Source organism: Ictidomys tridecemlineatus, chromosome 10 (genome assembly GCF_052094955.1).
Source record: "Ictidomys tridecemlineatus isolate mIctTri1 chromosome 10, mIctTri1.hap1, whole genome shotgun sequence".
In the NCBI taxonomy this organism is placed as follows: domain Eukaryota; kingdom Metazoa; phylum Chordata; class Mammalia; order Rodentia; family Sciuridae; genus Ictidomys; species Ictidomys tridecemlineatus.
This window is the reverse complement of record NC_135486.1, coordinates 59,527,540-59,551,734: the sequence shown is the minus strand read 5'-3', so window position 1 is coordinate 59,551,734 and position 24,195 is coordinate 59,527,540. Positions and strand designations below refer to the sequence as shown.

Here is a 24,195-nt window from a genome sequence, read left to right as displayed (position 1 = left end):
GCCTGGGGGCGCTGGCCTGATGGGGCGGGTGACAGCGGCCGGGGAGGGGCGGGCGGCGCGGCGTCCACGCCCTGCGCTCGAGCCGGAGGGGTCCTCGGGCGCGTGGCGGGACTGGCGGGTGAGAAGCTCCGGTTGGACGCGGCGCCATGCGTGGCCCCCTAGCCTGGCCGCTGCTGCTGCTCACGCGGCGGGCCCCACCCGCCCGCGCGGGGACATCTTCGGCCCACAAGTGGACTCGGGCCGTCCGTGCATGGACCCCGGCAACCGGCACCTGGACAGCGTCGGCCCATGAGTGGACCCGGGCCGCCCGCGCGTGGACCCCTGCTGCCTGCGCGTGGACATCGTCGGCCCACGAGTGGACCCGGGCCGCCAGAGCCCCTACTCTCCTGTCAGCGCGGCCGGGATTGCCGGGCGGCGCGGGTCTTGCGCGGGCCCCGGGGCGCTGGGCCGGGACAGAGGCTGGGCGGCACGGGCCACCAGCGAGCCCCGGGGAAGACTGGCGGCTGCGCCCCGCTGTGGCCGGGCGCTCGGAAGCCCGGAAGCTGCTGGGGCTGGTGCGCCCCGAGCGCGGGAGGCTGGCAGGTAGGGAGCGGTGCCGCGAGGGGCCGCTGCGCGCGGAGTGGCCTGGCTCGCCTGGACGCCGTCGGGGCGGTGGAGACCTGCAGGTGGCCGCGCCTCTTGTAGGGCTTGCCCTGGGCTCTCCATGGGCTGGCGCTTCCAGCCACCGGCTTCGTGGGAGCATCTCCTTTGGGACATTCTCTGAATGAATTGGAGTTTCCCTCTTTTTAAAAAATTATTTCTGCCAAAAATATACCTACTTTGCACCAGCATTTGAACCATTTTTAAAAAGGTGACCGGGACTGGGCTCTTTAATCAAGCACTCAGCAGTCTTTCATCAGGTGATACAAAGTTGTGCGAACCTCGACGACGCACCTCCTGATTACCCTGAGTGGTGATCGGTGACCACCTGGCCAGGACTCCCAGGTTGCCCTGGCAAAGAAACTGGACCTTATTCCATAGAATTGTAATCGAGTGGTTTTTTTTAAAAAGAAATCAAAATGAATGATTTTAGAAACAACATACAAATAGAGAACATTTAATTTATTATTTATGGTAGTGAGGATTGAACCCAGAGGCGCTCTGCTGCTAAAATACATCCCAGCCCTTTTTATTTTTACTTTGAGATAGGGTGTCACCACGTTGCTCAGGCTGGCATTAAACTTCTGTCCTCCTTCCTCAGCTTCCCTCCTTCCTCAGCCTCTGGAATGGCTGGGGTTACTGCTAGGCCACTGCTTGTCTTAACCATTGGAGGGATGTCTACATAGCTAGCAGGCAGAGATGGAGGGCCCTTCCCCTGCTGGGCTTCTAACTCAGTGGAAAGAGACAAAGGAGGACATCTTTATGGTTGGAGAGAAGGGCCTGTGAGGTTGTTCCTGCCACAGAATTCCTTGCTGGCAGTTCCTTGCCATGGAAAGTGCCCTCCTGAGGGCAGAGTTTGGGTTCAGGTCAGATTTGCACCAGAGGGCAGCAGGCAGGTGCCACCTCTCATCTGCCACCCACTTGGGAGTCTAGGAGATTCTTGGGGTGCTTAGGTATAAAGAGAGTCATTTCACAGTTCAGTTGATTGTTGTAGATTTTGATGGAAAAGGTCCTTTTCCTCTTTTAGAAGAGTATTGAGAAAAGAGGTCTCCCTGGGCTGAGCCGTCTCACAGACTGGGGCTGGTCCATCTTCCAGTGTCCAGCTCTTAATGTGTGAGGCTGAGGGGAAGTACCTTACATAAAGGACCAAATGACCCAGGCCCCCATGGGGTATCAGAGACACAAGGGTCCCACAGTGTGCCCGGTGCTCCGATAAGTGGCTTGGGGCTTGGTGGAGACATCCAGTTTTGCTCTATTTCTGAATCATCAGATGTCAGGGTTTCCAAGTGTGCTGGGATCACCGGGGCCAGCCCTGCCTGTCCTGTGACCGCTCCTGTCACTCCCACAGTCCCCACCTGTCCTATGCTAGCATATTGTAAAGAGTGCCTTAGACAACCAAGGACTGTCCCTCCTGGTGGGAGCTGTTGTGGTCTGCCTTGTTGGAATGTTAAATGTGTGATTTCAGGAATAAACCTGTGGTCAGTACACCAATTTTTTTTTAACAGATAGGGCATATTTTATGTCCTGAGGAAATTGATGAAAAGCCCTCCTTAGGCCATAGGGTCTCCTCAGAAGTTGTCATAGATAGCTTATCAGGGCCATCTGGGATTGGTGTTTGGGTTAGTGGGGATCACTATTAATTGGTAGCTGATTATCCTAAGAACATCCAGGTGTTGGCTGTCTCCGAGTGCTACGGGTATGGAGCAGTTGTATGTCTTCAAGTTGAGATGCCACAACAGCTGAGGTGACAAGAAGGAATTCCAGTGTTAATTTGTTAATTTTAGTGGGAAAATCCCTATCCAAAAATGTAGGTTTAGCTAGGGCTGAAGCTCAGTAGCAGAGTACTTACTTGCCTAGCTCCTTCAAGGCCCTGGGCTCCATCCCAGCACCAAACACACCCCCCAAAAGTAGGTTTATATTTGAGTAAAAACCCTTCTCCATGTCTTAGCAGTTTGCTCAGTGTGCTCCTGAACTGTGTGGTTCTGTTTGATGTCATCGGTTTGTGCCAGGAGCTGGAACACCAGAGCCTGCCTTCAGACATGCTTGCAGATGCCTGCTAGGCACGATTAGCTGTCTCCACTCCTCCTCAGGGGAACTACTGTCCTCTGACTTGCTCTATATGCTGCTGTCTCTTTCCCTGGGCAGAGAAGTGCCAGAGCCTTTTGCACTGATAACTCTTCTTCTTATCATTTACAAGGAGCCCCAGGGGGCGTGGAGCCCAGGAGGAGCAGATGTGTGCTTCCAGATAGGAGGTGTTTCTTCAGGCCTCCTGCATGACCCACAGATAGGCAGGCCGGGCTCAGCCTCCAGTGAGCCTGGGCCTCAGGATGCTGTGCTGCCAGGAGGTGCTTCCAGCCCAGAGTCTTCTTGTGTGGCCTCAGCCCTGGGAGGCAGCCCATCTCCCTGGGGGTGTGTGGGGACACAGTCCTGGTGGCTCTGTGGTTAGATTGTGGACACTACCTACCCTTCATGTTCAGCTGGTACCTGGGTGGAGAGCTCAGGGGTACTGCTCCCTGAATTACCAAGGGGCTGGGTGATGTGAGAGGGGGCCACTGGCTGAGCTGCCCCTACAGCAAGCACAGGGAACACAGTGGCCATGCCACTATGGAGGGGAGGCCAGGGAGTGCTCAGGGTGCTGCTTCCTAGAGCTCGACAGGGCAGGATCCACACCAGATGGGGCTCAAGGACAGGGAGGGTGAACCCTCCACATGGGACACCCTCCAGTGCCACAGAAACCTGTTTCAGAGATAATGCTGGCCTTCCACAACAGAGCTGTGTGGTATGTGGCTGGCGTTGAGCATGATGTCAATACCGTCAGGTCTGAAAGGATAGAGAATCGTAAAACGTCAGTTACATGCAAATAATGGTTTAGATACATTGGGTCAAATAAAATGTTATTTAATATTATCTATTTTTAAACATTATTATTATTATTGTTATTGTTATTATTATTTTGGTACTGGGAATTGAACTCAGGGGCGGTCAACCACTGAGCCACATCCCTAGCCCCCTTTTTAAAATTTTATTTAGAGACAGGGTCTCACTGAGTTGCTTAGCACCTCGTCGTTGCTAAGGCTCGCTTTGAACTTGCGATCCTCCTGCCTCAGCCTCTTGAGCTGCTGGGATCCCAGGCGTGCGCCACTGTGCCCAGCATTATTATTTTTATGGTACTGGGGTTAGAACCCAGAGCCTTGGCCCTAGCTTTATTTCTTTTCTTTTTTGATGTGGGGGGTACTGGGAATTGAATCAAGGGGTGCCTACCACTGAGCCATGTCCCTAGTCCTTTTTATTTTGAGACAGCGTTTCAATAAGTTGCTTAGGGCCTCATTAAGTCACTGAGGCTGGCTTTGAACTTACAGTCCTCCTGCCTCAGCCTCCTGAGCCACTGGGATCACAGGTGTGCATCACCGCGTCTGGTGCCCTGTTCCTTTCCTTAATGTGGCAACTAGAAAATTGCATTACATGGGTGGCTCCCATGGTCTGCTGGGTGGCCCCCTCGCTCTTGGTGGGGCAGGTCTGGCCTCTATGAGCAGGAGCCAGTGTGGGCAGAGGCAGCAGGCGCACCTGGGGCTCGGGGACTCATCTGCAACTCCCTCCAGGAACCTGTGGAGTCTGCTGAGCCCTCTGCCCTTCTGCTGGCCCCTTGTGCCTTCCCCTCCCTCCCTGCATGCAGGGCCCCTGGCCTCCCCTCCTGTGCTCCTCCATACCACCCCCTCCTCAGCATGTCTCCCAACAGCCTGAAAACCAAAGCTGCTCCCTCCCCAGCTGCCTTCCCCTGTGGCTCAGGCCAGGTGGGACCATTCCTGCACTGATGGTACCAAAGGTGACAGCCGGTTTTGTTTGCTGGGACTGGCCCTGGACCACAGGCTCTCCAGACACATCCAGTCTGTTCCTCACAGCAGCTCCTTGGGGAGGTGTAATTTGTACTGCCATTCGCAAAATAGAAACTGAGGCACAGGGGAGTTGAGCGGCCTGTGCAGGGTCAGGCGGCTCAGCCAGACGTGGGATCCTGCCAGCCCTGCCTCATTCCACCCTCTGGCTGCTTGGCCCCAAGCCTTGTTCTTCTGAGAGCCCAGTGTCTGCCCCAGCAGCCTGAGTCTGCACTTGCTCCCCTCTCTTCCGAAGGGTATTTCCCTTGTTTCTGAATGCCATGCCAGGGAAGGAGGGGAGAGAGCAGCGCTGAAGGTACCAGGAGATGCAGCCGAAGAGGCTGGAGCCCTGTCAGGCAGAGATGGATGGGCCGAGGGAGAGGCTTAGTCCTGGAGGAAGGGTGGGGACAAGTTTCACAAGGGTCTGAGATGCAAGTTAGATTGACTGTCAATGTCAGAGACAGTGACACACAGCGAGGCCATGACCACAGGGATACGGTCAACCCAAAGCTGGAGAAATCTTCACTTTACCTACATTTGACTTGTGATAGAAAGAGGCACATGGCAGTAACACATGCTGCTGTGTATTTTAAGCAGGGTGTGTGGCATGCTCCTGTGATCCTGGCCACTTGGGAGGCTGAGGTGGGAGGATCATGTGAGCCCAGGAGTTCAAGACCAGCCTGGGCAGCATAGTGAGACCCGATCGCCAACCGAACACACACTCACCCTTAAGATATCTGTTCAGATGAATGAAAAGCAAACCTGAGGGTGTGTGACCCTGCAGGGGGCTTGAATCTAGCCTTTCCTTCCTCTGTGTTGAGTCCCTTGATGGTGTGAGACCTCAGAGTCAGACACCAGGGCGCTCCATTCACTGGAGTGAGAAACCAGTGCAGTGGGGGAGACGGACCTTCGTGGTACTACACATGTGCTGTACTTCTGGGGGGGGGTTCTATGCTGGTCCTGGGCCCTGGGACGGCTCTTCCCAGCGGGGAGCTCTCAGTACTTGCAGTCCCTTGGGGCACTGTGGCCAGGCGCAGCGTGCTTTGAAACGAGACCTGGCCTTACATCAAGGTGAGCCGGCCTTGGCCAGTGTCATGTTAGCCAGAGAGACACACTGGTTTTTAAACCAGGCCTCACGTTCTTGGTGGGGTGCAGGAGGACTTTGGGCTGATGAGCCTTTGCTGCCACCTTTGCCAAAGGTCAGTTCGCTCATTCATTCGACAGGTGTAGAACTTTCACTCTGTGCCCACCCCTGCAGAGGTGGGGAAGAGCAGGGTGCAGGGCAGGCCAAAATCACTCCTGTCCTGGTGGACGCAGAGCAAGTCAGGCACACTTAGATGGCCAGCCAGTGGCAGACGGAGACCCAAGAGGAGAGGAGGAAGCAGTAGTGGGGCGGCAGAGCCTGGGGAGGGGAGGCTTGCACTCCTGGAGCTCTTGGGCTTCCACTCCCGGAGCTCTCGGGCTTGCACTCCCAGGCTTGCACTCCCAGGCTTGCGCTCCCAGAGCTCTTGGGCACACCAGCTGCTGTGAGGCCTACACTTTGCTCTCCTTAAGCCTGTGACTGTGTGTGCCAGCCACCAGCCAGCACCGTCTGTCCGCCTAGTGCTGGGGCTCCTCTTCACAGGGCTCTGTCCACCTTGAGCCTAGCGGGGACCAGTGGTTCTTAGTGGGTTCCTTAAGTGTGACGTGTGCACTGAGCGCCAAACCAGAGGCACTCAGCAAATGGGAAGCCATGCTGCACCTACCTGCCTAGAGCTGCTCCTGGACGGAACCTGGGGGGCTGTTAGATATCACTCTTGCGCAGGTGCCCTGCACACATGTAAACTTGGAAAACCAAAAAGTGAAAGACCACACAAATGTGCAACTGTAAGGCACCAATAAGAAGTGTGGGGAGAAGGACGGCACACGCGTGGGCATTTGTGTCCTGAATTTGTTTTAACCAATAGTGATCCTGGTGGAGGTTCCATTTCCATGCCTGTGAGGTTACCTTGTCCTCTTAACGACTACACAGCATTTGTAAAATCAATGCTGCAAAGTAGATCTCATTTGTTCCCCACCAACAGAAGAGTAGAATGTTTTTTTGTTGGTATGAGCAGTGCCTTAGTGAACACTCTTGAATCATCATCTTCTTTTTTTTTTTTTTTTTTTTGGTGCTGGGGATTGAACCCGGGGCGCTTAAACTTTGAGCCTCATCACAGCCCTTTTTATTTTTTGTTTTGAGACACAGTCTAGGGCCTCACTCAGTTACTGAGGCTGGCCTCAAGTTTTTGATCCTCCTGCCTCAGCCTCCTGAGTGTCTGTGATTTCAGTGGGTACACGGCACCCAGCTGAGTCTGTTTTGACTGCCTGTGGAAGTGTGTCTGCAGGAATTTTTCAGAGCTGGCCTTGTTGGATCAAAGGCATTGTTCGTTCTCAGTCTGAGGGACTCCGGGCCAGGCTGCTCTCCATCAAGATCGTGCCAGTTGCATTCTCAGCAGTGGGAGGGGCTAGCTCCACGGCTTGGCTCATGGCTCGGCTGGCACGCCACGTGCCCTTTGCCAATGCCACAGCCACAGTGGCAAGCTCTGGTTCAGACTTCACTGCTGCCCTCCCACAGGTGCAGATGCCTGTGTTGTGTGCTCCTGATTCGATTCTGTAGTACCTCCTCTTCCCACAGGACTCTCCCCTAGTCTGTCTTCAGGGACACGAACCCGCGTGTCCTAATTCATTTCCACACGTGCTGAGGCCCCAGTGCTTGATTCCCCAGCAGCAGTGATGTGTAACAGGTCCAGAGACTGCTTCCCAAAGGTCATTCAGAGGTCTGCAATACTAGACAGAGTCCAGCCTGACCTGGAGTCTGTCCTGTAGCTAAGGGAGAGAGGATGCCAAGGGAGAAGCAGGTGTCCACAGCTGCAACAGAGTGCCAGGGTGGGGAGAGGCCAGGATGGTATCCGGGATGCCCTGCTGACTCTCAGGGTGTGTGGCATGCCCCTGGGGTCGACCTGCAGTCTGGAAGTTGAGAAGGAGCCCAAGCAGCTGCCCCACTAAGCCGCCTTCTGTCTTCCAGCCGCTGTTGGGTTTCTGGCCGTGTCCAGTGTTGTTACCATGTCTGCCCCTTTCTTCCTGGGGAAGGTCATCGATGTCATCTATGCCAGCCCCTCCACGGACAGTAGTGCCAGTTTGACTGACCTCTGCCTGGGGCTGTCCTGCGTGTTCCTGTGTGGTGCAGCTGCCAATGCCGTCCGTGTCTACCTCATGCAGTCTTCAGGTGGGTCTCGGGCAGCGAGTCTCCAGAGAGGCCAGGGGCCCACTGAGCCAGCCCAGCTCTTCTTCTCTGCCAGCATCACATTCAGGGCAGCAGATCCCAGTCAGCCAGAAATAACATTGGAGTTGCTGTTGCTCCAGCCCTCTCTTCTTGCCTCTGTTTTGCCTACTTGGGCTCAGCAGTGGGAGAAATGCCACGTGGGTCTTAAAGGAGGTTTGAGAACAAGGCCCTTGGCTGCAGGTTGGCACCCGAGGCTTTAAGGATGGCACCCTGCTTTCTGCCCTGTGCTGTGTAGCGGCGGAGGTGGCAACTTTGCTGTATTTCTTCTGAGAAGTCTACTTGTTAGCAGGCAGGAAAACACTCAACACCGACGCCAGGGCACTGCCTCTAGGGCTGTTGTGCCGCTCCATTAATAAAACACTGCGTGCACAATTCACTAGTTCTCACACCAGAGCTCATTGCAAAAGAGGTGCCAGGAAGGAGAAAAATTACCTTTTAAAGATCAGTGTAATCTCCAGGTGTGGTGGCGCACACCTGTAAACCCAGCACCTGGGGAGGCTGAGGCAGGAGACTCACAAGTTCAAGGCCAGCCTCAGCAACGTATGAGACCCTGACTCAAAGTGAAAAACTACCAACGACGGGGATGAGTTCAGTGGTAAAGTGCCCCTGGGTTCAACCTTCAGTGCCAAAAAATAAATAAGAAAATGGGAAAGATTTAATGTATTCGAGCTTCTTCATGATACTCTCTGTGCACCTCCTGTCTTCTCATCAGCAGCACTGTCCATCCTAGGAGGAAGTCAGTGACAGGCTGTGTGCAGCCGTAGTGCTCTCCTGGTGATGGGCAGCACACTGAGAACCCTCACAGGCAGCCCTACTCCAGCCCTGCTGATGTCAGGCAGCACGCTGAGAGCCCTCCTGGTGACGGGCAGCACTCTGAGAGCCCTCTGCTTGCTCCACAGGTCAGCGCATTGTGAACAGGCTGCGAACCTCGCTGTTCTCCTCTGTTTTGAGGCAGGATGTTGCTTTCTTTGACAAGACTCGCACAGGAGAATTGATCAACCGCCTGTCCTCGGACACTGCGCTCCTGGGGCGCTCAGTGACTGAAAACCTCTCGGACGGGCTCAGGGCTGGAGCCCAGGCCTCAGTTGGGATTGGCATGATGGTAGGTGGGCTTCTCCTGGGGACCTGCTGGCTGGGTGGGCTCGGCTGGGCCAGGCCTCTGCAGCCTGACAGGTGGAGGCCAGCTGTCCTGGAGGCTGCAGTGACGGGGTCTCCTCTCCCACTGGGCTCCCTGCATCTCTCCAGAAGCTCCACAGAATAGCCCCTCTCGATGTTGCTAGGTTTTCTGAGCATGCGGGAGCCCTGGAAACCCAGCAGTGGGAGGCAGGGGAGCTGGGCCTGCGGGAGTAGACCACGCTTCTGCATGGTGGCAGCTGTGCTCCTGCAAGGGGCTCTGCACCCCTGGCTGTGCTGTCCTTGGTGGCTGGCTCGGCCTGTATAGTTGGCTCGCCTCACTTTCAGGCAGTGTTTGTTCTCAGACGAGCACAGCTGGCCTGATGGCCGTGGCAAAGCCTTGTCCTGACCTTAGTGTTCTGACCATGCTCAGAAAAGCGAAAGGACATAGGGCTGATGATGGTGGTGTTTGTTTAACAGTGTGAATGACTGTTATCATCTTGACGTGTAATTCCTGTCACAATCACTAGTGAGGAACTGTATTTTACTTTTTACATATTATGACTCCAAGCTCCAAGTGTAAGGAACATCTCGATATGGGTGCAGAATTTTCCCTGGCAAGGCCTGATCCAACTTTAGATTTCCTAAAATTTGCAAGTGAAACAGTAGTTTGACATGAGGAGGGTTTGCAGGCATACTTGAAAGCTTGCCAATCATGGAATATTGATCTTAATTAACCCTAAGTGAAATCAGCAATTCAGTTTTCCTGCCACACCTGCCATAGTTCATGTGCCCAGGGCCACCTGAGGCTCTTGTTTGACAGCGGTTTCTGAATGGGCGGTATCTGAATGGGGGGCTGAGGGCCATACCCTGTAACGCTTTCTTACAAGAAGAAGAGTTTTTGTCTTGTTCTGTATCCCTCTTAGCATCGGCAGGGATCGGAAGGACCTGTTGCTAGCATCTACCTGCTAGATCTGTTGTACAGGGCAGAAAAGAGCTTTGAAGTGTCATGGTTTTATAGCTGCAGGAGAAACAGACCCCGGGAACATATACCTTCCCACACTCAAGTGCCTTCATGGTCCTGGGGCTCAAGAGAGGGCAGTTGGGGAAGCTCTGTACTGTGAGTGAGAGTCCAGTGTAGGAGGAGTCCTGTGTGAAGGGCCTGCCCCCTTCACTGGATGCCATAGCTGAGGTCCACAAGCTTAGAGAGCAGTCGTGTGTTTCTTGTGGTCTGGAAGCTGCGATTCCAGGGTCATTCTGAGGCTTCTTCCCTTGACCTGTCAGTGACCAGCATCTTGCCATGCACTCACAGAAGAGAGCTGCCCCTCCTGGCAAGCATGCTCCCCTAGCCCCTGACCTCTTTGGGCCTTAGTTACTTCCTCAGGCCTCATCTCCAACCCTGGGGTTTAGGGTTCCTACACAGGAGTCTGGGGGTAAAAACAACCTTCCAGCCACAGTGGTCCTCTTATGGAGCATCGTTGAAATCGGTCCTCAGCTCTGGAGGAGTGATGGGCTTTGTTCCTCCTGCACAGGGCTGGGGTCCACCCCCTGAGAATGGATATTGCCCACGTCACCCTGCCATTTTCTCCCTGTGTGAAAACATGTGCTGGCGCAAATGCCCCTTTCTGGTGCTGGGACCCTGGTTAGGCAACAGAAGGACATTTATTAAGCCTGGATGCAGAACAAGGTGGGAGGGTGGTCTGGGCTCACCCCAGTCCTAGAGAATCCCGGGGGCCTGTGCCTCTCTACCTGGAGGACACCATCGGATGTGAGCTGCTCCCTGAGCCTGTGAGTACCTCGTGGACCTGTGAGCATACTCGCTCCTCCTCAAGTCCCATGTCTTACTTGGCCCTGTGGAGGAGAGGCCTCCCAAGACCGGTGGCCCCAGAAATGTGCCCCTCTTCCTCCTTATCATCTAACTCCCACCTGTGGGCCAGGCCTCTGTCCAGCGCCTGGGTACTGCTCGCTGTGTGAGAGCTTGGCAGGAGTTTCCCCTGAGAGAAAAGACCTGATTGGCGGATCTGCCCGTTACTTTTCCTTCAGTCCCTGGTGTTCCCTGGGGACAGTTAGGAGACCTGCTTTCTGTGCAAATGGGACCTAGCGGGTTCTGTCATGTGCTGAGCAGACACTAGTGCCTCTTCACAGGTCACTGGATTGCAGAGTTGACAGGACACCTCTGCCATGCACAGCAGGTGGTGTTCTCCCTGCTGGACGCCCATCTGCCCCCACTTTTGGACCTGCTGCCCCGATGTGTACGGATTGGCCTGAGCACAAGCATCCCGTCTTTCTCCATTGGCTGTGTGCCACTTTACTTCTGTGTAGCACTCATGGGGTTTTATGAAGATTAAAGAGGTCTGAAAAGCTCTCTTGAGACAGGCGGCCTGGCCTGGGGACAGTGCTGTCAAGCCGCTTCCCTGGCACAGAGCAGAGAGGACTACAGCTTCACCTAACGAGCACCCCCACTTTTCCCACAGTTTTTTGTCTCGCCTGCCCTGGCCACTTTTGTCCTGAGTGTGGTGCCTCCGATGTCCATCCTTGCAGTGGCTTATGGGCGATACCTGAGGAACCTGTCCAAAGCCACACAGGACTCTCTGGCACAAGCCACTCAGGTAACAGCCTCCCCGTGCTGTGGTGTCCAGGGGAATAGGCTCAGAGCAAGGGCCACAGAGCACAGCTCTCCCTTTCCTCACTCTGCAGTCATTGCACCGCGTCACAGAGCACGTCCAACCTGACCTGACACTGTCCCACTCTCTCATGTCTTGCTATTGCTGTCTCTGGGAGGGCCAAAAGCTAGTCATGTTCTGGTAATAGTTTCTAGATGATACTGTGCCCTCCATTAAGTCAATAAGCAAGCTCTAGAGTGCCTTGCAAAACCAGGTTTGCAAAAAATGAAAATAACTTGATATTTTCATGTTATAAAGCCATGCTTGCTTATCATTGGAAAAATGTGAAAATATGAGAAAACACAAAAACATGGATAATCCTGATTCAGAATTAATACCATCAATGTTGTAAAGTCTTTCTTTTTACCTGCATAAGCCTGTGTGTCATCTGCCTGTTCTCTGTCAATCATCTGGCTCTGTCTGTCTGATGTGCTTTTCAACAGTGGGGTGGTTTGTGTACTTGGCCCTATATCCTTTCCTGACCCAGCTGCGTTTCACGAGTGTCTTTCCATTGATAGTGTTTTAATTAAGAATCACACTTTGCTTCTGCTTCTAGACTCAAGTATGCCCCTTCTCCCTGTAATGCACCTGTTCCCTGCAGCTAGCAGAGGAGTGCATCGGAAATATCAGAACCGTGCGAGCCTTTGGCAAAGAGGTGGCTGAGGTGGAGAAATACTCCCACAGAGTGGACCACGTCATGCAATTGGCAAGGAAGGAGGCCTTTGCTCGGGCTGGCTTCTTTGGAGCAGTAAGTGGGTCATTCTGGAAGGAATGGAAAAGCAGGTGCTAGTATTGTGAGAGGTGTTTATTCTGTGGCTCTTGACACAATAGAAAATACTTAGTCACTATCAGGAAAACAGGTAAATACCATGAGGAGAAGGTGGTCTAGGCAGGTTGGGCTGGTTCTCAGGGTGAGTCTCACCTGGGCCTCTTAGTTCCCACTTTCCCGACCTCGACCAGGGCTGGGCAGCAAGTCTGTGTTTGAACAGGCCTCTGTGTCATTGTGATACAGATGAATTTGATACCTACTAAGGTACCTGGATAACCTCAGAGCCTTTCAAGCAGGAAGTGTAAGAACTCGGTTGCCATAAACCTAAATAGGACACATTTCAGTGATATGTCCAAACTGGAAAGGACTTTAGAGGTGATTTGGTGATTGCCACAATTAACATGGAAACAGTGACCCAGAGAAGGCTGCCCTTACCAAGGCCCCTCACCATCTGATGGTCTAGCAGGGCACCAGGGCCAGCTCAGTACGGAGTCACAGCATCAGATGTGTAGGTGAGGGGGACGGGTCCTCGGTCTTCCTTTGCAAGCGGAACAGAGTGAGTGGAATGGGAGCCTGGTGGGTGTCTCAGCACCTAGGTTTTCATGGTGATGAGATTATGGCAATACTAATACTATTTCAGTATTTTGAAACATTGTTTTGTTTGAAATCCAGATGAAATTTTAAGTCTTAAGAAGGAAATTAAAGGCCTGGTCCCTGCTTTTGGCGTCCAAAGAGGCCCTTGGTTTTCCCTGACTCTGTATTTTCTCCTCCTACAGACAGGACTGTCTGGGAACCTGATCGTGCTATCTGTCCTGTACAAGGGAGGACTGCTTATGGGCGCTGCCCACATGACGGTGGGCGAACTCTCTTCCTTCCTCATGTATGCCTTCTGGGTTGGACTGAGCATTGGAGGTACATAATTTACGTGATCTGGGGACTTATGAATTAAAAATCAGGCTTTCATCTGAACAAACATTCCCTATGATGTTATTCCAACTGGGTTTTAAAAGAAAATGCAGTTATGAGAGTAGCCAGTGGGCCCTCTGGGACATTCAGGGTCTTTGTGGACCTCCTGCAGCTCAGCATTGCTGGGAGCCATCTATCCCTGCTGTTAAAACAGCTGCCGCTGCTCACAGATGCAGATGCTACTCGCAGAGGCCAGGGTGATGCTGAACATCTGTGGACACAGAAAACACAGTCCTGTGGTGGTGATAGTTTTACTTCTGGCAAATCACTGAGGAATAAAGCTCCTTTTGTACAAAGCTAACCATATTCAAAATGAACAATTAAAAATATCAACACATGCCGGGCACAGTGATGCATGCCTGTAACGCCTGTAAGGCTCAGGAGACTGAAGCAGGTGGATTGCAAGTTCAAAGCCAGCATCATCAACTTAGCAAAATTCTGTCTCTAAACAAAATAAATAAGTAAAAAGGGATGGGGATGTGACTTAGTGGTTGGCTCAGTGGTTAAGAGCCCCTGGGTTCAATCTCAGATGTAATATGTGTGTGTGTGTGTGTGTGTGTGTATATATATATATATATGTTTATTTTATTTTTTTTAAAGAGAGAGTGTGTGTGTGTGTGTGTGTGTGTGTGTGTGTGTGTGAGAGAGAGAGAGAGAGAGAGAGAGAGAGAGAGAGAGAGAGAGAGAGAATTTTTTAATATTTATTTTTTAGTTCTCGGCAGACACAACATCTTTGTTTGTATGTGGTGCTGAGGATCAAACCCGGGCCTCATGCATGCCAGGCGAGCGCGCTACTGCTTGAGCCACATCCCCAGCCCCTATATATGTTTATATATATATCGACACATTTGCTTGACATATTATCGAGTTCATGAAACAGACTTGCTTGCTTTTGCCAAGACTCTCTCAGAGCTGGATGCCTGCTTTCCCAGCTGCTTAGATGCTGAAGCAGGGGGATCACTGGAGCCTAATCACTCAAGGCCAACCTGGGCAGCATAGGGAGATACTGTCTTGAAAACAAAAAAGGAAGAAAAGGGAGAGAGGGTCTTTCAGGGTTTAGCTTTTGTTGTCCGTTCCTGGAAGGGGAAAAGCCTTTGTGAAGTCTGGAGTATTTTTTCTGCACCTCGCACAAGACCCCGGCCAGCCTGGCAGATGGCTATGGGCCTTGTTTTCCTCCCAGCCTGTGGTGGAAAGGCCAGACAAGTGACTGAGGTCTGGTTAAAGGATGCTGGTCCTGTGATGTCAGTGCACCTGGTGTCTGACTTAAAGGTTTTGTTGTAACAGCTGAAAGCAAAGGCTTTTCCTCTGTCTTGCTCCACCACTGAGCTGCACACCAATCCTTTTTTAGTTTATTTTGAGGGTCTTGCTAAGTTGTGCAGGCTAGCCTTGAACTTGTGATCCTCCTGCTTTAGCTTCCTGAGCAGCTGAGCTGACAGACGTGGGCACCGCACCCACCTGTGGTTCAGTTTTCAGAGTGCTTTGTGTACAGAGGCTCCCTGACTGAGGGATGGGCTGTGTCCATATAACCAACCCAAACTGGAAAACACCTAAGGTGGAAGTGCCTTCAGCACACCAGCCTTAGCTCACTGCCCAGAAGCAAGGAATTCAGGGAATGGTGAAGACAGTTTCACCTCCTGACTCAGAAGTGACAGATCTCACCTTAAAGTGCACCTCTGCAGGGCTCCCATGGGATGGAGCTGCGGAGCCATGCTGATGGATGCTTCTCTCCTGCAGGTCTGAGCTCTTTCTACTCGGAGCTGATGAAAGGCCTGGGTGCCGGCGGCCGGCTCTGGGAGCTCTTGGAGAGGCAGCCCCAGATGCCTATTGATGGTGGGTGTGAAATAGGCTGCTGTCTGCTGGGGGTGAGGCATTCTGGCTTCTTAAGTCCAGCACATTACAAGGACACGGTCCCCATGCACAGCAGGGAAAGGGTCAGGCTTCCTATGAGAGGGGACGAGGAAGGACGGCTGCTACAGGCCACCATCCTTAGATGTGTGGACACTGACCTCCAAGAAGGGCCACAGCTAGTTTACCAAGCAGACCTGTGAGGGGTTGGGATGGGAGGAAGGCGCCAGACCTAACATTTAAAAGACTGCATTTCTTGGCACTTGGGGTGGGGTGAAGGACCTGGTACTGAGTGGCTGGAGCCTCCTCCTTGCTTGTGGGCAGCTTCCTGCAGCCCTGGGCCTGGGCCAGCTCACAGACTCAGCAGACTTGGCAGAGGCTGTGACCACTCTTCACCCTCATGGGCTCCTAGACACTGTGGGGTGGGCAGGTCCAGCAAGATGGTGCTATCCAGTGTGATGGCCCTGGACACACACCCTACGAGAGGCTGAGCCCTGTCTCCCACACCAGGGCAAATGGCGCTGGCAGAGCAGACCTCTGACTCCACTATTGCGCAACACTCCCGTCATCAAGTGTTTATTCAGGGTGATATGACGCCCTGCACCAGGAGAGTAGGCTGGGAGAGGCCAGTGGGTTTACATCAGACTGCTCAGAGGCTGGATCTCCCTTCACTGCTAGGCCAGGCAGGCTGACCACAGAAAAGTCCACAGAAAAGCTGCATGGCCAGCCTTAGAGACAGGTCTGCACCTTCATTCCCCAGGAGTGCCCTCTAAGTGGCTGCAGGGGTCTCCCTATCCCCTGTCCATCTTCAGACAAGTTTGGTTTTTGCCTTAAGTACCTGGGTTCCTCCTGTGTTTCAGAAGGGGTCACTTTACGTGAGAAGAGCTTCCAGGGGGCCTTGCAGTTTAAGAACGTGCACTTTGCCTACCCGGCTCGTCCAGAGGTGCCCATATTTCAGGATTTCAGTCTTTCCATCCCGGCAGGATCTGTCACAGCTCTGGTTGGCCCAAGTGGCTCCGGCAAATCAACTGTGGTCTCGCTCCTACTGCGACTGTATGACCCCCTTTCTGGTAAGTGATGCCACGCTGTGGGCAAGGGCACCCTCCTGACTGCAGAGCTTTGGGTGCTCTACACCAGCCACTCCTTCCAGGCAAGAACTCCCCCAAGTGGGAGGCATCCTCAGTTTTCCAGATTTTGTGTTCTGCCTCTTCAAGCTCAGAATTCCAGCTCTCCCTGAGAGGACAAGAGTGAGGCAGGTGAGGCAGTGCTTGCAGACAAGGGGCTCTTGGGCTGCTGGGCACCCCTCATAGCATGAGGTGCTGCGCATAGGAGCCCTAGGAGCTCCAGAGATGCTCCTGCCTGGGGGTGTTCATTGGTCATGAGAAAACACTTAGTCTGGCCATCTGACCATCCATCAGTGATTCATGCTCATGTGACAGCCCTGTTGAAATGTTTTGAACTAGGAGGGATTTTCTTAATGGATTTTTGGGTTTGTTTGTTTGTTTGTTTAGTTTTTGATACCAGGGGCACTTAACCACTGAGCCACATCCCCAGCCCTTTTCTGTTTTTTTATTTAGAGACAGGGTCTCACTGAGTTTCTTAGGGCTTCACTATGTTGCTGAGATTGGCTTTGAACTTGTGATCCTCCTGTGTCGGCCTCCTGAGCTGCAGGGATTACAGGTGTACACCACCGTACCCAGCCGTCATTCTAGTTTTAATTTTATTTTTAACTGAATTACAACGTCTTTTTTTAAAAAAAATATTTATTTTTTAGTTGTAGTTGCACACAATACCTTTGTTTTATTTATTTATTGTTATGTGGTTCTGAGGATCAAACCCAGGGCCTCACACATGCTAGGCGAGCTCTCTACCACTGAGCCACAATCCTGGCCCCAAATTACAACGTCCTAAAGAGCAAAAGCACATGATTTCACTTTTTTACATCCTTCCCATAGTAGATAATCAGTGTGTATCTCTTTGGATTTGGATTGAAAAAAACGGTTGTCAGCAAGCAAACGACTATTAGTGACTAGAGTTGTGACTTCATGAAGAGTTTCTCTTCTAGCACTCTTGTTTAAGCCACATGCTGCTGGTGAGGTGTTGTGCACACTTGGCTTGCAGATCCTAAGCCAGGAAGCCCCACCTGCTCTGGATGGGGGACCATTCTGTTGCCTCCAGAGTTGCTGTTGGGATTCACTCTTGACATGCTATGAAGTGCTGAGTTTAAATAACCGTAGCCAGGTAGATACAAATCAAATCAAAATAAATTAAGTCTGGTTTCTTGCAGAACAAATAGAATCAAGGTCGAGAGAGCTGTCCTTGAGCCTCTTCCATGGGCACAGCACCCCTGGGTTTCCAGCTGGCCCTCAGCATCTCAGCTCTGCTGGAGAGGAGCTGCACTCCTGGTGTTATTAGCATTCAGCTCTGAGTACCCTCAGCACGCAGAAGTAATTCTGCTAGTGAGGACTGTGAAGTTGGCCTCTGATCACTTAAGATCTCTGCCATGGCATGGGTCAGATTCTCAGGTGGCTGATAATAGATTCCCCTTGATTAGATTCATGCACAGGGAATATTTTAAGGAGTAATAAAAGCTCAAAAATCACTGGGCGGGCTGATAAAGCAGATTCCAGGTTGTGTTCCAGGGCACTCTGAGATCTTTGCCTGAGAATAGGTGGAACTCAAGGCCACTGCTAGTGCTGGCCCATCAGGTGGCTGTGGGATCTGGCACTACCTCAGCACTGCACCCCTGGGAGGACCAGTAGTGGACCAGCTCGCCTCTCCCTGGTAGCTCTCTTTTGACTCAAAGCCCCTCCTGGGGCATCTGAAGGTGGGGCCTCAAGTCACCAGGAGGAGGAGCTTGGACAGGCCGAGGAAGGTGATAGGGCCTGGCTCTTAGCCCACGACTGAGGGAGCCCTAGACTTGGCGCCCAGAAGGCCCCTCTTAGCTCTGAAATTCACATGCTGGCTTGGGCTCCACTTAGGGAGTGTCATTAAACTTCACAAACCTGCAACTGGAACTCTCCTACCGTGCACAGTCTGTGTTCCTGTTAGCCGTTGGCTGCCTGGCGCTCAGCGACTTTGTTCTCCCCCTACAAGGAGCTGTTCTTCTGGATGGCAATGACATCCGCCAGCTGAACCCAGCCTGGCTGAGATCCAAGATTGGGACCGTCAGTCAGGTGAGACAAGGCCTCTGTCCATCATTCACTCTTTGAAGCTGCTTCTGCCCCTTGCTTTTTCTGGAACTTGCACCTCTCAAGAGAGAAGGACACAAATTTCCAGGAGTGTCAGGCTCATCCTGTGGCAGGTTTTTGCCACATCCCAAGCGTCAACTAATTGAAGCAGTGGCTTCATCCAGGTCTGGGGCTTGTGCTTCTCTGAATACATGTAGTCTAGAGGCTGCAGGGAGACTGCAGATGCTTTCAGGGGCTTGTCCCAAGCCCCGTGTCACCACCAACCATTCTCTTGCTTTGTGTGACAGGTTTTCGGAATAAACAAGCAAAGGCCCCTCATGAGAAGTTCAGGTTTCAGAGTTCTGGGCTGCGGCCAGTGGCACAGTGATGGGTGCTAGGCAGGGTGTACGCTGAGCACTGGAGAGAAGCTGCAGGCAGCCTTTCTTTAGGAACCCTTCACATGCTGCCAGGATATGCTCCCACCCAGGAGGAGGAGGAGCCCCTCTACCCTCAGTAGGAGTCATCTGGGAGGGGATGGACAGGGGTCCTCCAGTCCTGAGGGAGGGGCTCAGGTATATGTGGGCTGACCCCTGCGGGCTCTTGTATATATACTCAGGTATATGTGGGCTGACACTCTGCAGGGTGTCATCTGCAGCATGGTGAGGATAGCAGGTGCTCAGATCAGGCCCCTTTGTTATCGCTGTTTACTGGTGACAAGATCTTGCTTCCCCAATGCTGAAGTATAACACCAGAGAAGCACACTGTAAAGGAAGGCAGAGAAGACTTCTCCCAGAGGAAGAAGGGTACCCAAAAGGCAGAATCTGTGGAAGGGGAAGGTCTTCCCTTTTTATAGCTAACGTCTTCTTTCAACTTTCCCACACTCATGTCTTTTGTTTCCCTTTATCTTGCAGGGAAAAAATGCAGGTGGGAAGGCCCAAAAAGGTGGGAGATAGGTGGGCTGAAGGAGTAATCTGGGTTGGAAGGGCCTGGGGCAGCTTTTGATTAGCACCTCCCTGTTTGCTGGGAGCTGCTTCATTAACATTTCCTTAGGATGGGCTCCAGGCCTTGGGGACATTCACATTTCAATTTCCCCAAGTGCTGCTCTGGTTTCCTGGACTCCATTCTCTATAATGGCCTCCATTTTATTTATCTTATTCAATATTAGACCCGATTTACCTAACTACACTAACTACCTATCTTTAAATCTGGCTTCACCTTCAGGGTAAGACAGAGGCCCACCGAGTGCTGGGGGGCCGGAGCAGGAGGACGATGATGTAGAGCCAGAGCAGAGCCTGTCCTTTGTGCCGAGGGCCCATCTGGGTCTAGTGCTGTGCAGAGTCCAAGGCACTGAGGTGCTATTGAATTCTGCCTTGGAATTTGTGACACACATGCTTTGTTCCAATTTGTAGGAGCCAGTTTTATTTTCTTGCTCTATTGCTGAGAACATCGCTTATGGTGCGGACTGCCCTTCCTCGGTGACAGCAGAGCAGGTGGAGAGGGCTGCAGAGGCCGCCAATGCTGCGGCTTTCATCCGGAAGTTCCCCCGAGGCTTCCACACGGTGGTGGGGGAGAAGGGCGTGCTGCTGTCAGGTGGGCCTGTTGTCTCCTCTTTGCCGTGTAGTGTCCCCCCACTCCCCCACCCCACCCCCACACCTGTATGCTGGACTCACAGGAGTGCCCTGCTCCCTGGCCTCAGACTGCACCATTGCCATGGCCAGGTCCTGTCCTCAAAGCCACGGGCAGAGCCTCGTGGCCTCTGACCTCTGTGAATGGCTTCGAAGTCTCCCTCTCCTAATGCCCAGAGCTGTCCCAACAGCTTCTGGGCAGTACTCAGTTCCTCAAGGTTTCTTCTCATCTGAGAAAAGATGTTTTGTGACTGGAAACTCAGAGACCTGTAGAGCAAGGCAGCTGTGAAGAGCAAGTGATCTATGCCCACCTGCGGAGGCAGAGATGCTCTCCAGCACTGGCTCTAGCCTACCTGTGTTCTGAGAGGACCCAGCACTTGGTCCCTGTGCACTGGCCGCACCCAGAATGCCTCAAAGCACAAGTAGCCCATGGCCGGCTACTCCAGGGACTGGCCCTGGACAAGGGAGGGTCATCCTGGCGTCCTCCTGTGCTAGCTTCTGTGAGGGGCCGGGTCTAGGGCACCATGGTGCCGGCTACAGGGAATAAACTTCTGGGTGAGTTAGCCAGAAAGGAGTGCCCTTACCACAAAGCTAGTGGGGAGGTGAGTGTCCTGAGGCTGGAGAGGAGTCCTGGAGGAAGGGAGGGGCAGGAGATGGAGGGGCAGGAGGTGAAAGGGCAGGGGGTCACTACAGGCCTCCAGGTTAAGTGGAGACCATACACATGGGAGGAGTGAGGACCAGTGTCTACTGGGGAAGCAGGTGCAGGTGCCCTTTATTCTGGATGCTTCTAGTGCTGTCCAGAAGCCTCCCATATCTGAACTCCTAACCCCCTGAGGGGGAGTGCATGGGTGGAGGCAGAGCCCTCCACACTGTGTTGGTCAAGACTAGGCTTGCATCTGCTGATCCTGAGACCCAGTCCTGCCTGTGCCTCAGTCTTTCCTCTGTAAAGTGGGAGTCAGTTGGGGGGCTGGGGATGTGGCTCAAGCGGTAGCGCGCTCGCCTGGCATGCGTGCCGCCCGGGTTCGATCCTCAGCACCACATACCAACAAAGATGTTGTGTCCGCCGAGAACTAAAAAAAATAAATATTAAAAATTCTCTCTCTATCTCTCTCTCTCCTCTCTCACTCTCTCTTTAAAAAAAAATGGGAGTCAGTTGGGGTGCACCTAGTAGGGTAACACACTTAGATAACACCTCCTGGGTAGGGCATCCTTAGTGAAGCTAAGTTGTTGCTGTTAATTCTGAGATTGATGGGAAGACAAGGTATTGTAAAAACAGGTCTCTGTTCTCCCCTCTATCCCAGCTGTAGGCAGCTGGAGAAGGTACCTCCACATGGCTACATGCCTCATCAGGAAAGCGTATTCCTAGAGTTTTTGTTAAGGCTTTTTGTTTATTTTTGTCAGGTGGACAGAAACAGCGGATTGCAATTGCCCGAGCCCTGCTTAAGGTAAGTGTGAAGCCTCTCGATTGGGTTTGGTACCGTTTTCACTTGGATATCTCACAGTTTGTAATTTCCGTCTTTCTTCCTTATTTTTGCATTGGGGGGCGAAGGGGGGTAGGTGATCGACCATTCTTGTGGAAGGTAAGCAGAGCCCAGCGGCCATATCCAAGTTCAACAAAGGCTTCTCAGGCCGGGAGCTGTTGTGGCTTTGGGCTATGAGGAAGAGCAAGCAAGCAAGTCATGTCCTCAAGAACCATCTGCACACAGTGATCCCAACTCAGCGGACCCAGCACATGCTGGGCCTGGGTACCCACTGCTGATTGAGCAGTGCAGAGCTGAGGTCCAGGCAACCTCAGGCCAGGGAAGGGCCTCACTGGCTACAGGTCAGAGAGCTGCCCCAGAGGACAGCCTCTGCCACAAGTTCCCCTCAGGGATACGGCGAGTTAAAGGCAGCTTCACTTAAGCACAATCTCCATAGCATAAACTTCACCTATCTTGGCTGTACTTCTCAGTGACTGTTAGTAAATTTAGAGTTGGTTGAACACAGAACCCACAATCAACTGTAGAACTCTTCATTGCCCTGATGGTGTCTGCCCGACCTCCACTGTGCATGCCCCTCCTCTTTCCCTCTACTGACCCAGCTGGCCACTGATTTTGCCCTGTCCTCCATGCTTCTGTCCTGGTAAAGTTGCCCAGGTGGAACCACGCCAGTGTGGTCCCTCCCTGAGCGTGATGCTCCAAGGCCCACCCACACTGTGGCACATGTCAAATGTGGTTCTGTCTTATTACTGAAAACTTGTATTTTCCACTAAAATCATTTTTTTTCTTTTCTTTTAAATATTTTCCCTTCAGAACCCTAGAATTCTTCTCCTGGATGAAGCGACCAGGTGAGGGTGTGTGCACATGTGGGGCTGTGTTCTGCACAAGGCACTCAGGAGTGTCCCACTGTAGGAGGGACCCTGCACAGTGAAGTGAGGCAGTCTGGGCCAGTAATGGCAGTCAAGAGGCAGGGGACAGAGGGGCACCAGTGGGCATCCAGCTCGGGAGGGGCCCTGATCCCTGCAGTTGGCACCTGAACAGGGCCTTCTGCTTGGATGCCAGCGTGGTTCTAGAGGTGGGGGGTCCTGCCTGCCTCCTTGCTGTCCCTGCTCCCAGCAGGGAAATTTGGGTCAGAACAGAAGTTCACCATAAGGAGTGTGGCCCTGGGGCTGTGTACTGCTCTGGCACTAAAGTCTGCTCCTGTGGCCCTGACCAGTGCGCTGGATGCCGAAAATGAGCACCTTGTGCAAGAGGCTCTGGATCGACTGATGGAGGGAAGGACAGTGTTAGTCATTGCCCACCGCCTGTCCACCATCAAGAATGCAGATGTTGTCGCTGTTCTTGACCGTGGAAAAATCACCGAACACGGAAAGCATGAAGAACTGCTTTCAAGACCAGATGGGATGTACAGAAGACTAATGAGCAAACAGAGCTTTCCCTCAGCGTGAAGAAGCAGCTCCCCATGCACTGAGCCTGGGAGGCTTTAAAGCAAGGTGGCACTGCAGGAAAAACACAAGAGACTGATGAAATCCCCAAGTCACACTTCAAGATACTTGAAATAAGTCTATTTTTCCAAAGTATGTAAAAATATTGTTTTGAACTATCTCTGTTATCAAGACCTTTTAGCAGTGTGACTTTCTAAGTGTCCCCACACCAGGGCCCTCTCCTGGTTCTGTGCTCCCCTTCATGGTGGAGGGGAGCACAGTGTTGCCCAGCACCTTGTGCTCTTTGCCTGACCTCAAAGATTCAAACCATTGTGGAGAGAGCTCTTGAAATGGAATTATAAACAAGGAGCAAGGACTGTGGACCAGCTTAGCACACATTGTCACCCAGTGTTCTTTCTCTGGGTAGTAGAAGTGCAACTTAGCCTTTACTGTGCCTGGAACAGGGAAGCGAAGCTGCCAGGCAGAGCATTAGGTAGAGGAAGGGGACGTTCACGCTACCTGTGCACTGGAGTTCCTGCAATGTGATCCTGGGGTGCGACATGCATGGTCTCCAACATCCTGGCACCTGGAATCCTGACTGGTTTGAACACGGGAAGGAAGCGGTTCCTCCAATTGGAAAGCTTTGTGTTCTCTCTTCCCGTGTCTGTTTCTGTGAGTACTCTTGGAGCAAGGCACAAATTGCCGGGTATCACAAGAAAGAGGAATGAACATGAACTTTACATGTCAGTTGTGTGAGGTATGCATTTGAAAATTATCTGTCAAAAGCTTATAATTCCCAGAGAAACTAAAATTTATAGTTTTTATAATACTGTTGAACTTTCATTAATATAGCTAAAATCTGAATAACATGGCTATCATTTTCAGCCATAAGATATTTGAAGTTTGAAAGCCGTCCTGCTCCACAGAGCCCGGAACCTTCTGTTGTGGCACTGTCCTGAGGAGGATACCAGTGGCCCCCCTTCTTGTATTTATGAGCATAGTCTTGTTCACCTGAATGTCTCAGTCACTAAAACAAAGTAACTGCACAGACATGTTTGCCATGTTCTGATTCATGCTGGTAACTTGCTGTTGCCTCAGGAAAAACTGCTTTTTCTACATTGATGATGCCAGAGCCTGAGTTGCTATGCTGGCGTGGACTGGCCTCCCTCCAGAACCTCCTGGAAGAAGCATCCTGTTTCAGTAGAGGCATAGAGTGTTGTGTTTTTGTTTTGTTTTGACAAAAGGGAATTTAATAATGAATAAAATGATTCAGTGAATGTAGTGTTCTTTGAATTGATAAACAATACATCTGTGGTGATCATTTTAACAA

At 52.3% G+C, this 24,195-nt stretch overlaps 1 protein-coding gene across 1 annotated transcript; it reads left to right on the top strand.

The window, feature by feature from the left end:
- On the top strand, positions 1-24,195 carry Abcb10 (ATP binding cassette subfamily B member 10). The gene is made up of 13 exons (XM_005320422.5): positions 1-582; positions 7,555-7,755; positions 8,712-8,914; positions 11,400-11,534; positions 12,190-12,336; positions 13,134-13,269; positions 15,058-15,153; positions 16,029-16,238; positions 18,265-18,344; positions 19,748-19,928; positions 21,365-21,408; positions 22,255-22,289; positions 22,658-24,195. Exons 1-13 carry the CDS (start codon positions 147-149, stop codon positions 22,887-22,889), a joined length of 2,136 nt encoding a protein of 711 aa, XP_005320479.2. The 5' UTR covers positions 1-146; the 3' UTR covers positions 22,890-24,195.